This window comes from Nelumbo lutea, chromosome 3 (genome assembly GCF_056320005.1).
Source record: "Nelumbo lutea isolate HS-2025 chromosome 3, American lotus-T2T, whole genome shotgun sequence".
NCBI classification, from domain to species: Eukaryota; Viridiplantae; Streptophyta; class Magnoliopsida; order Proteales; family Nelumbonaceae; genus Nelumbo; species Nelumbo lutea.
Genome location: NC_142686.1, coordinates 4,521,830 through 4,535,319, shown reverse-complemented (window position 1 = coordinate 4,535,319; position 13,490 = coordinate 4,521,830). Strand labels below are relative to the sequence as shown.

General features: G+C 46.6%; 1 protein-coding gene across 1 annotated transcript; it reads right to left on the bottom strand.

Annotated features, from left to right (window-relative positions):
* Positions 1–573: 573 nt before the first annotated feature.
* On the bottom strand, positions 574–2,108 carry LOC148862484 (putative fasciclin-like arabinogalactan protein 20). Its single transcript, XM_088980590.1, has one exon. The coding sequence runs from the start codon at positions 2,028–2,030 to the stop codon at positions 987–989; it is 1,044 nt and encodes a 347-aa protein (XP_088836716.1). The 5' UTR covers positions 2,031–2,108; the 3' UTR covers positions 574–986.
* Positions 2,109–13,490: the final 11,382 nt, after the last annotated feature.

Sequence of the window (13,490 nt, the reverse complement as noted above, 5' to 3'; positions counted from 1 at the left end):
ATTTCCACAAGCCAAAAAGGGTTGGTTTGTTTTAAAAAACAATTCCCATTTTTGAAACCTCAAGCTGATGGATTTTTAAAACAAAATAAATTTTGGAGTATAAATATTTTTTGATTTATAAAAGATGATGAGAGATGAATAATGAAATGTGAAAACATGTTTTTCAAACCAAATTTTTTTTCAGAACATGTTTCCCATTCAAACCTTGTGGTTTTTATTTGTTTTTGAACTTAAGGAAACAATTCACATTAGACAACGCCCCCTACGATGGTCTTCACACTTCTGTCGGAATCAGATGGCAAAATGAAGAAGTTAAGGGCATAACTCATAAGATCCTAAAGATTCAAAGGGTTAGGAGGATAGTAGTTGCTAGGTAATTGAAGTTCAAATACTCTACACGGCCTTTTATACTTCTATAACCTACGATGTTACATGTAAAACACGGAAGTTCAAGTTTTGAATCAACTCAAAAATGAAAAATCTTTTCTAAAGAAATCGGCAGTTGCCGAGGAAACTACAAGAGGCACTAAATTTTCGCAAATATTAATTCAAAGTCCCCCACAGATGATCTAGTTGCACATAAAATTGCCTTGAATGATAGTGCTAATGAAAGAGAGCACGTACTCACGTAGATGTGAAAGACGGCCAAAAAAAGATCCAAAACTCAGGGGAGAGAGGCTTGCTTTTTGAGGTGTTACTCTATTACAGAAACAATAGCAAGTTGATGAAAATGAATAGCAAACTATTATCTATTTAAAGTGGCTTGATGAATTCACTGTAATGGTAAACCTGGACATCGGTAATCCTGAAAGCCATCAGGAAAGAGAAATGTTCAGTAAAACACGATCAATTATCATTTTTCCGGCATCATTGTGAAAATGCCACAGCTTCAATGTCAGAGATGAAAGCAGAGAAGTTAAGGAATTGAAGACAACCGCGAAGAACTTATAGATGCTGATGACAGAACAAAATTGTCTGAAGACTTTTCACCGATGGAAGCCACCAAAATCTGGTGTGCTCTCCTCCTCAGCTCCGTTGAACGCAAAGAAGGAATCTCCAGTTGGTGGTTGTTTCTCCGGAAATATGAGCATCTGACGAAGGCCATGAATTACAAGCCAATCACTGTAATACATGTCAGGAAATATGACCGGAACTCCGTTGATCATAAGTGTATCACCCGTTGCTGTGATACTGATCGTAAAGCCCTTGGAGAATGTCTGCAACACCGTTCTGTCGTCAAGGACGGTGAGATCCGTCCAAGTAAGCCTGCAGGGAAGAACATGCCGGAGAAAGACCGAGGAGTATTCCCTGTAACTCCCAAGACGCTCCTCCATCGCTTCATCAATTGGCGCAAAGACTGTCAGCTTCATCTGAGCTTTCAAGTCTATCAGTTGCAGATCAAGAAATGTGGCCATCACAGAATAGCCTCGTGATAGCAGTAGTTTCGAAGCTGCAGAGAAAGAGCCACCAGCTTCGGGAGTGGAGGAATGATCGTGCACATCTGGAGTTGCTGTGCATGCGGAAGCCAAACTGTTCGATTCTGGAACTGAGGAGAAAGGGAGCTGGTAAGAAGGATCCAAGAAGTCATCTATTCCGTAGATGACCAAGGATCCATCATCGTAAATTGAGGATTCGTTGATCTTGACGTCATTGAGGGAAGTCTGGGGATCAGAGGTCGACGTCGTGACAATGAGAGAATGATCGGACAAGGTAGGGATCGTGTTGCCGAACGCAAGGGAGCTGAGGTTTGCGATCGAAAGTCTCTGTGGTGAGAAGTGGTACAGGAGGAGAGAGAGAGATGGCTGGCCTGATCGAATGAAAGCGTCGTCGGAAGGAGAGAAAATCGTTGCAGACGAAGAACGGACGTCCAGGGTTCGACAGAGGAGCTGAAGGGTTAATGCCATGGATACGTAACTAGAATTCGAAAGAGCTGCGATAGCATTGGGAATTGTTTCGGGACACGGGGGAAGGAGAGTGGAGATGGGGAAGAAAGAGAAAAGGATCAGAGATGTGAGAAGCAAAATCGCCATTAATGGCGTTTCTACGATGGAATTGCAAGGGGGAAGGACTGAAGGAACGGGAGGACCGACGAGTGAAGGGGATATGCTTTTGACGGTTTGGACTAGGGAGGGGGTGAGCTTTAATTTAATTTAAAGCAAAAATCAAAGTTCGGGCGGGAAACGATGGAACACGTTTTTGCTTCCTATTGGCTAGAAATGTGATGCGAGGTTGCTATTTGCTAAGTTTGTTATATTCGGTTGATGATTTGTTCGCTCGATCATGATTCAATAAGCTCAGCTGCATCGTTACCTCCAGAAGGTTGAGCTTTTGAATTTGTAAGAGCCATTGATATAGCAAAGAAATGGTTTAAACACTAAGATCGTGACCATCAACTGATCGATCAGACATTGATCAGACAAAATATTTTCGAATACGCTACCGATATGATCTCCTGTCATGAGACTGGGACCATTATGAGATTTGCGGTGTCGGATCACGTTACAAGCATATCTAGAAGACTAGAAGATTAATAGGATTTAAACGAAATTAGTGATAGTTCTTTTCTTGCCTTCTTGCAATGTTGCAAAGAATCCGGATCACCGGCCAACAAAGCACGTCCCAACCCTCTACGAACATGATCTTACACCGCACGTCTCATACATGACGAGTCACATTTTTATGATGGGTCCCAGTTTCATGGTAAATTGTACGGTGTTAGATCAAGTTAGTGGAGGGTTGGGATGTTTGTTGGCTGAACATCCCAACTCTCTTGGAAAGTAGTTTAAGCCCTGATTGGTTGGCCATTTTTCTTTAAAGAAGACAGGTTTTGGGATTCTATAATTCATGGTAAGGGTAGGGTAGGGTATTAGGTTAATTCAACCCTCTCCAATTCATATAAAAGCAAGCAAATTTTTTGTATTTGATGTAGAATTTAATAATATTTTGAATTGTATTTACATGTTTTAATTAAATAATTAGAAATTATATTGTTTATTTGTGATGATTTACTTATTTATTAATTATATATAATAAGAGATAATAGGAAATTAGATGTATGTTCAAAACCCAACCTACCCTACCCTTGAATGTAGAGGTGTCAATTGGATTGGATTTGGTCTAATCAGATCCAGACCAATGTGAGTCCATTACAAATGGACCTGGTCTAATCCAGTCCAATGGATATTTTGGACCATTTTGGACTATTCCACAGATTGCCCAATCTATTCAAATTCCCGTTAATTTAGATTGGTTTCAACTCAAACCTGATCCATTGACACCTATGTTCTTATCTTCTATCAATGGATCAGATATTGGCTCAATCCAATATAAATTCATTATCCCGTCGATCCTCTTCCTCTTCTGGGTCCTCCAGTAGTGGTTCAGGTTCTAACTCTTCCCACGGCTCCAACTATGAGCCGGAGCTGAGGGATTTTGTGGTTGCCGAAGTCGAGGAGTCTGAGGCTGGGCCTTCTAGGACAAAGGTGGAACTTCCCCTATGGGCAAGTCGCCAGTTTGGCACCACGCCATACGCCTTGGCACCCGGGGATATGGCTCGGATCCGAGCTATGTATGTCATTCCCGCAGAGTTCCAAATGAGGTGTCCACAACCCAACAAAATGGCCACTAATGCTCAGCCTGGCAAGATATGTGTCTACGAGCATAGCTTGGAGGCTGGGCTGAGGTTCCCATTGAGCGAGGGGGCCGCCGAGGTACTAGGCTGGTATAGGGTGTTGTCGATGCAGTTGATGTCGAACTCCTTCAAGTTCTTGCTTGGCTTCATGTCCTATTGTGTGGTCCATGATATTGAGCTAGCCCTAAGGATGGTAAGCTTTCTGCTTCAACTGAAGCACCATCAGTAGGGCTACTACTACTTTTCCAATAGGCAGAATGTCCAGTCGCTTGTCGGGACTCCTTCTTCTATAAAGCACTGGAAGGAGTCATTCTTCTTCGTGCGCATTCCCAGGGGTCTCCCTTTTCCGACCGAGCTACGGAAGCTGAGGACAACTATGTCGCAGCCCTAGTGGACGACGCTTACTTGGGAGGAAAGGTCGGCCCTAAGCATGATGCATGAGATAGACGTTATTGCATACACATGCTCGGAGATGCGAATGCTCACCAGGTTGATGGAGAGGGTGGCCAGTCTGTTTCTTTTACTGTTTGTTTGCTAAGCCATTGTTCCCTAGTTTGCTTTCTACTTAACTCGGGCGTTCTATGGTGCACGTATAAGGATGGCTAGCGAAAAAGAGATTGCTCGTCGAATTAGAGCAATTCAGTAGCGGTAGGGGCGAGCTGGTACGCAGCCGAAGGCTCAGCCCGAGGTAGCGGACCAGACACAATCCGCAGATAGGGCGACACTTTGGGAAAGGAGAGTTCGGCAGCGGGAGGCCGAAGAGGACGATGTTGTCGTGGTTGACCCTAAAGGGGTTTGTGTTGACGATGACTTGGAGACGCCTAGGGTTCCCGAGCAGTTGTTGCGAGGGATTATGACTATGTCAATGGCTCAGGCGTCAGTTAGGGTTGGCAGCAGAGCCTTAGAGTGCATGTTTTTGCGGTCTGCTGTCCAGGTGAGTTCCTTTCTTTCTTATCCCTTGTGTTTTGCTCTTTTTTTTTTTGTCGTATACTCATTCTCTTCTACAGAATTCTTGTGCGGCGGTCACATTGGTCGATCACCATCGGGACATTCGATCAATGTACGAGCGAGAACACTTCGAGTATCTGTGACAAAGGGTCCAGTTGGCCAAGGTTCAGGTTGCTGGGGAGCGATCGGCTGCGCTAGAGAGAGTTGGCCGAACTTAGGGCGCAGCTGTCCGAGCAAGCCAGCGTTGTCCACGGACTGAGGGGGAAGATCCCTGAGCTGAACGCGAAGCGGGAGAGGCTGAAGTAGGAGGCTGTTGAGGAGGCAGTCAACTAGTACAAGGCATCGGAGGAGATGCAGTTGCACATGGATGAGTACACCAAGGCTTCCTTCGTACCTGGATTTAACGTCTTTCGACAAAGGATCCTTCGTCGCCACCCGGAGCTGGCCAAGGAGTCATAGGGCTAGGGAGCCTGCGATCAAGATACTCCGCAAGGTTCCGTCAAGGAAGCCAATGAAGAGGTTGGGAACGAGGATGAAGTTGTTGATGGGGTTCCTGACTCTGCCGCCAAGGATTGAGTGGTCGTTTCTTCCAAGTTATGTTTTTTTTATCTTTGTCGTGCTCTTCTTTTTTTCTTTTTTGTATTGGCTTGGTATGCCAAGCCTTAAACGATGTAATGGACCATCTTAAGTTGAATATGAGCTCTTCTTTGTGTTGACTATATACATACATGTTGTTGTTGTTGCTATTTTTACTTGTGCGTTTTTCTTTTTCCGTCTGAAGCGTGCCCGGCAGGGCTATTGCACGTACCGAGATGGGCTATCCTTGTGCACTTTTGCTGGTCGAGCCAAAATTTGGCTCAAATATTCTCTTCGTACTTGTTCAATTTTAGTTTGCTAGACGAGGCATGGCCGACCGGGCTATTGCGTGGGCCGAGCTGGGCTAATCCTCGGTGTCCCCAATCTTCTACTGACCAAGGTGTAGTTGTCAGGGATCTTTCGATTTCTTTTGTTGGCTGAGGCATGGCCGATAGGGCTATTGCGTGAGCCAGCCGGGCTATGCTTCGGTGTCCCCAGTCTTCTGTTGACCGAGGTGTAGTTGTCCAAGATCTTTCAGTTTCTTTTGTTGGACGAGGCATGGCCAACCGAGCTATTGTGTGGGTCAGTCGGGCTATGCCTCGGCATCCCCAGTCTTCTACTGACCGAGGTGTAGTTGTCCGAGATCTTTCGATTTTCGAGCTCTCAGTCGTGGGATGCTCAATTTCTGGTCTCAGGAGCCTTTGGGGCTCTTCTAAGAATAGTCATTTCCCAACTAGCTAAGCCATTAATTGGCAGTTGTGCAGAAGTCCATGACCGCCCTCGGACCTTGGTGGGTGGGGGCATTCTTTCTCCACATCTAGGCTCAGTTGTGGTTAGCTGAGCTGTGTAGCTTTGTAGGCGATACGTTGCCAATCTGGGCGTTATGGGCTCGACCGTACTGGGGTCGGCGGAGTCAACTTCGTCGATAGTGTGGCTTGGCCTGTGCATGTATAGTGTGTGTGGTGAGCGTGTATGTTCCTGTAGGTTAGAGATGTAGCTTGAGAAAAGAAAGAAACTTTTATTACTTGTAGATTTACTGATAATACATCCTGAGATTTCACAAGTTCGAACTCCTCAGTATTGGTCGGCCTTCAAAATCTTCAAGTTTATAAGTGCCCAGTCCGAGGACCCTAGTGATTCTATACAGCCCTTCCAGTTTGGTACGAGCTTGCCTTCTTTAGGTGCGAGGACTATGACTCTGCATAGGACGAAATCGCCTGTCTTGAATTCGCGTCTTTTGACTTTGGAGTCGTAGTGCTTTGCCATCCTTTGATGTTGTGCAGCCATCCTTACATGTGCCCAGTCCCAGGCTTCTTCTGCTAGGTCCAATTCTGCATGCAAATCTTCGTCATTCTACCCCTCGTTGAATAGCTCGGTCCAAATAATTGGGTAACCTATCTCCACAGGGACTATTGCCTCGGCCCCATAGGTCAGGCTAAAAGGAGTTTCTCCGGTGGCGGTCTGCGGGGTCGTCCTTTATGCCTAGAGTATGCTCGGCAGCTCCTCAACCCAACTTCCCTTGGCTTTGTCCAAGCGTGTTTTCAGGCTGTCTTGCAGGTTCGATTGGTTACCTCGGTCTGCCCATTACTTTGGGGTCAGTGCATTGCGGTAGTCCAATGATCGATCTTTAGGTCGACACAGCGGGCTTCGAACTTCTTGTCGATGAACTATGTCCCATTGACCGTGATGAGTACACGAGAGATGTCAAAGCGGCAGAAAATACCCTGCCAGAAGAAGCCCTAGGCATTATGGGCGGTGATGTGTGCCATGGATTCGACTTCCACCCACTTCGTGAAGTATTCTACTACTACAAGAGGGAATTTATTCTACGCAACCATAGTGGGAAAGGGGCCGAGGATGTCCATTCCCCATTGGGCGAACGGGCACGAGCTGGTGATCGGCTTTAGGGGGCAGCAAGCTGGTGATGGAGATTAGAGTACTGCTAGCAACTGTTGCACTTATGAACTACTAACTGGGCGGCATCCTACTTCATCATCGGTGAAAAGTAGCCCTACCGAAGTGCTTTATGGGCCAATGTGCGCGCACTGGGATGGTCTTCGCAAATGCCCTCACGTATCTCCCTAAGGACGTAGTTTGTTTAGGCTGGGGGGAGACACTTCAAACACGAGAGAGTGTGGGAGCGGCGGTAGAGTTGGCTCTGGATAAGGCAGTACCAGGCTACCCTGTGTTGCAGCTTCTTCACTTCTGCTCGGTCTTCTAGGAGAGCGCCTTCTCGAAGATACTCAGTTATGGGGTCCATCCAAGATGGGTCGTGTTGTTCTAGGAGGACGAGAAGGGTCGTCGGTGCAATGCTCGGCTGGGCTAGTGTATCCAGTCGTACGGTAGAGTCAAGGTCGGTCTGCTGCGAGTTGGCTAGCTTTGAAAGGGCATTGGCTCAGGTGTTCTTGGCTTGAGGGATTTGTTGAATATTGAAATGCTCGAGCTGCTGAGTGAACTCATACACCTTTGGGCCTTGAGGCCCAATGCAAGGCGGAGCCCAACAATCAAGTTCTCATTGTTGGACGCCTTGAACTCAAACCTGAGGGCGTGTTCCAATATTGCGTCATCTGGACCGAGGATGATGAGGTCAGCGCCGCTGCCCTGCTGGTTCGATGAGCCATCTACATGCAGAGTCCATACTGGGGGCGGCAAGGATGGTTCCTCAGTGGTGAATATACATTTTGCAATGAAGTCTACTAGAGATTGGGCTTTGATAGTCAGTCGGGGTGTGTACTCGATGTAGAATTCACTTTGTTCTTAGTTCCACGCTCCACTTAACTAGGCGGCCAGATACTTTCGGCCTCTGCAGTATCTACTTAAGGGTCTGGTCGATAAGAACTCATATGTTGTGGGCCTGGAAGTAGGGTCGGAGTTCTTTGGCGGCTGTGACGAGAGCTAAGGCTAACTTCTCCAAGTTAGAGTACCGGGTCTATGTGCCACTGAGGACTTTGTTGGTGTAGTAGATCGGCCTCTATACCTGGTCTTCTTCCTTAATCAGCACCGAGCTAACGACCTCATCTCCAGCCGAGAGGTAGAGCAATAAATCGTCCCCTGGGTTTGGCTTGATCAGGAGGGGCGACAAGCTTAGGTACTGCTTCAACTCCTAGAATACTCCTAGAAAGACTGCTCACATTCTTCGTTCCAGCAGAAATCTTTTGGCCACTTAAGGGCATTGAAGAATGGGAGACACCGGTCCGAGGATTTGGACATAAATCTGCTGAGGGCGGCTTTTCTTCCGGTGATTCGTTGCACCTCTTTATGGGTCCAGGGAGATGGCATGTCATTGATGGCCTTTATCTTCTCCGGGTTTGCTTTGATCCCTCTCTTTGCCACCCTGAACCCCAGGAACTTGCCAGAGCCGACCCCAAAGGCACACATGGTTGGGTTTAGCTTCATCTTGTATTTTCTTAGGGTGTCAAAGACTTCGCGAAGGTCGGCCAAGTGATGCTCGGCTTTCTTGCTCTTTACGAGCATATCGTCGACATACGCTTCTACATTCCAGCCGAGTTGTTCTTTGAATACCTCGTTCACCAGCCGCTAATAAGTGGCGCCAGCGTTCTTAAGGCCGAAGGGCATTACTCTGTAGCAGTACAGGTTGCAGTCGATGATAAAAGTTGTTTGCTCCTAGTCATACGAGTGCATCCAGATTTGGTTGTAACCTGAGAAGGCATCCATGAAGCTCAATAACTCATGCCCCACAATTGCGTCGACGATTTGATTGATCATAGGCAAGGGTTGTTTTTGGGGTAGGCCTTCTTTAGGTCGGTGAAGTTGGTGCAAATCCTCTACTTCCCATTGGCCTTCTTCACCATTACTACGTTGGCTAGAAAGTTGGGGTACTTGACTTCTCGAATAAAGTTGGCATCGAGCAGTTTTTGTACTTCATCGGCGATCACTTGCCATTGCTCTGTGGTGAAGCTCCTCTTTTTTTGCTTCAGAGGTCAGTAGCGTGGGTCAATGCTCAGCCGATGTGTGGTAACTTCAGAGTCAATCCCAGGCATGTCCACTACCGACCAAGCAAATACGTCGGTGTTGTTCCTCAGTAGTTGCACAAGTTCTTCTCTGGGCTATCTTTTCAAGATCTTCTTCAAAGAGGGGGACCTGGATGAGGCCTTCCACGGGTTGGCCGCACTGTGCCTTTACCTCGTCGCGTAAGTCATAGGCCTTCGCCATCAGTGTCTCGGCGGTTGGATATAGTCCTATACAGGAGAGTTGATAGCAGTGCCGCGTTGTTCCATGGCGAGGTGGTATGTCGAGACTACGGCCTACAAAGCATTGAGGGTCAGCCTACCGAGGATCACATTATAAGAGGAGGGGCAGCGCAACACGATGAAGTCTACCATGACCGTCACAGTGACGTTGCCATCTCCGATCAAGAGGGGAAGAGTTATTCTCCCATTGGGTAGGAGGGACTCTCCTGGAAATCCCATCAAGGGAGTGTTCACCGACGTGATCAGCTCTCTTCCGATGTAGAGCTTTTCAAATGCATCTTTCGATAGTACGTCCGCAGAGCTCCCTATGTCGACTAGGATCCACCGCAACTCAAAGGTTGCTCTCTCGGCCATGATGACCAAGGCATCGTTGTGCGGTGTCTAGACCCCTTAGATGTCATCGTCGATGAATGTGATAGATTGGATGCAATTCTTCCTGTGACCCCAGTCGTTGATCTCGCACAGTCGAGCATATTTCTTCCAACCCGAGTTGCTCTCCCCTCAAGCAACGATTCCTCCTAATATAACATGGATAACTCTGGTTGGGGGGCCTTGAGGCAGTGGTTATCAATCTGCAACCATTTTCCGCTCTTCTTGGGCTAGCTTCTTACTTATGTCGATGAAGCCGCTGAGGTAACCATGCATGATCAGATCTTCAATATGGTTACGTAGGTCGAAACAGTTCTCCGTGTCATGGTCGTGGTCCTTGTGGAACTCGCAGTAATTATCTCGGTTCATCTCGTTACTTTGTGTCTTCATCTTCTCGGGCCACCTGACGTAGTTGCGGTAACGGATTTGTATCAGAATTTCAAACCACGGAATATTGAGGGGCGTGAAATTTCGATAAGTCCATGGAGGGGTCCGAGGTCTATGGTCTGGTCGGCGATCCTGTCTCTTGTGATCTCTATCTGACCTCTCGGACTTCCGCTCATTGGTGTCTCTCCTCTTCTTGTCCGGCTTCTCATTTTCGTCTCTGAGCTGCGCTTGAGCCTCTCCAGCGTTGATATACTTCTGTGTGTGGCTCATTAGCACGACTAGTGTATGAGGAGGAATTTTGGAGATGGAGAAGTTGAACGGGGAAGGTCGGAGCCCATGTTGTATGGTCGTAATTATGACTGATTGGTTCAAATCTCTGACTTGGAGCGCCTCCTTGTTGAACCTTGCCAGGTAATCTCTGAGGGTCTTTGCCTTCCTCTGTCGGATTTGCATGAGGCTAACCGAAGTTTTCCAATGCTTCTGGATAGCGGTGAGTTGCGCCGGAAATTGGATCTCCAACTGATCCCATGACGTTATGGAGCACGGTGGCAGAGAGGAGTACCACGCTAAAGTTGGACCTTGCAGGGTGGGCTATAAGGGTTTTGCACATCAGTCCTTCTAACGCGTCGTGCAACATCATCTGAACTTTGAGTGTCGCGACAAGGTTGAAAGGGTCGGTGTTCTCATCGTTTTTGTCAAATTGGGGGGCTCGCCATCTAGCGGGGGCCATCTCGTCCATGATGTCCTGGACGAAGGGCGGCTCCTTGGCAGTATGCGCGGCAGCCTGCGATGGCTGGTCCACTGCAGTCGTCACACTCTTGTGGGTTTGAGTGCATTCCAGATCTTCTAAAGCTGCCGAAGCTCTTTGATCTTAGTGTCTCTGTCATCTGGGGCCATAGTGTGGGTGGCCTTCTCCTTCTTAGGTCGCGTAGGGTGGTTCTTTACCGAGCTTAACTCAGCAACGGAAACCAAGAAGGGTGGCATCCTCTTCTCGAACCTCTCTTTGGTGGGGATCCGAGCTAACTGGCGCATCTGGCTGTGGTGATCCTGTTCACGGGAGCAGGCAGTAAAGGCATGCCTTTGGATCATGTCCTACCTCTCTCACTTGGGTCGCGCTCCCCTTATATCCGACTGATGTACTTTGTGGTCCTCAGTCCAAGGATCATCCTTCGTGCGCATCAGGGTGTGAGGGGGGACGGTCCGGTTGGGCGGCGTGGCAAACCCCAACGCTTGCATGAACTTGAAGATCTTGTCGACCTTCTCTTGCATAGCTCGAAACTGTGTTGGGTCCGTTGCGGCCGAGGGCTGTGGGGCTTCCTAATACGAGGAGCTGTGATGTCGGTTCTCCCGAGATGGAAAATGGCCTGTTCATCGTTCTGATTGGTTTTTAGGCATTTTGATTGATTTTGAGACTGCGCGACAAAGGATTTTTTTGTTGGGAAGGATTTTTGTGCGATCCCATAGACGACACCAATCTGATGCTGCTCAATCCGAGGCAGTGCTCTAACTGAGGAGAGCAACCAGATAATCCTTGCTGACTGGGAGGTGCCGAGCTTACCAGGACGGTGTTGCACTATGTAATCTGCGATCAAGAGAAGAAGTCAGAGGCCCGAGGAGTTATCCCCAGGTAAGTACTCCGACGCTCAAGTTAGTGAGAGGGCGGTGAATGGTCGGGCTGAGCAATGAGGGTGCTGGTATGAGCAAAGTAACAATGTGGGTACTAGAAGTTGGGTCCCTTACCTTGGGCATGGAGTACCTTTTTATAGTCGAAGATCCGTGTCCTGGTCGAATTAGGCTTCCAGGGTTGTTGAGATGAGGTTAGCCGCCGAGGTATTCTGGATAGGGTCCCGTTCCCCAACGGAGTTGTCTTCTTTAATCCTTTTTATCCGTAGTTGTACTCATCCGTGTGACGTGTAGCTGACGTGGCAAAAAGGATAAGGTGGGGGCCACAATAGTAGCGTAGCTCGGCCGAGCTATGCCGACGTAATCAAGCTACGCCCACGTGGTCGAGCCCTGCCGACATGGCCTGGTGATGATTGGGCGGCCACGTGTCTCTCAGGACTAGCTCAGCCATGACCCGAACAACAAGCATAGCCCAAGGTCCATTGTTTAAGGAACCCTTTTTTCAGGGATTCTTGATAAATGGAATCAAGAACCCTGATGTTGCTTAATCCGAGGTGTTTCTTGAACTGAGGTCATAGTCAGATAATCCTACGAACTAGGCGAAGCCGAGGTGGAAGGACGAAGTTGCGTAGCAAGAACAAAGTCAGAGGCCCGAGGAGTTATTCCTCGAGTAGACACTCCGACGCTTAAGTTAGTCAAGAATGGTGGGTGGTCGGGCCGAACATTTGAGAGAATAGTGCTGGTTCAAGCAGAGTAATAGTTCGGGTGCTCGGAAGTCAAAAGTCAAATCGCTTACCTTGAGCGGGAGTTACCTTTTTATAGTTGAAGATTTGTGTCCTGGTCAGATGAGGCTTCCAAGGTTGTTGGGATGATGTTGTCCGTTGACGCTTTCGAGATAAGACCTAATCCCTAGCAGAGTTGTCGTCCTTAGTCGTACAACACTCTCCTGTCTTGGTCGTGCTTACCCAATAACGTGGTGCCGATGTGGCCGAAGTGATAAGAAGGCCACAAATGTAACACATGGCACCTGAGGCCAGCTCAACCATAATCCAAACAAACCACATATCTATAAAATGGTAATGGAGCAAGGGTCATATTCCCCATCTCGGACCATGATCCTTGGCTTCTTGCTAGGGATAAAAATTACTTTTCGTCCCTAATTTCTCAAGAAAACAGATTCTCCATGAAGATTTGAATCTCAATTTTTTTTAATTAAAAGTGTTTTTGGAAGATATATTTACTTAAAATAAATAAATATTTTAAATATATTTTGATATATAATATAAATAATATTATATAAAATATAACATATTTAATATATATATATAATCGAGATCAGGGTGGCAGAAGACTTCACTCTCCATTAGGAGTGCAAATGGATTGGATCATGATCCGATCCAAGATCCATTTCTATTTGGTCGAATTCGGATCACCCCTATTTAGATCTTCAAATCCTCCCTCAATTCGAGAAGATCCAATCCAATATATATTATATATTTATAAACTTAAACATATAATACATATATATATATATATATGTTATTTATTTATAAATTTATTAGATTATTTATTTATAAAAAACATGTATATATATGATGAAAATAAAAATATTTTTTTTATTTTTACTTTATTTAAATTAGTATATTTTATTTTTCTTTTATTAATTTATTATTTAAAAAAAAAGGTCGGATTGGATCATATCCAAAGATCCCACTTATAGATAAGATTCAAACTTAAATCGAGTC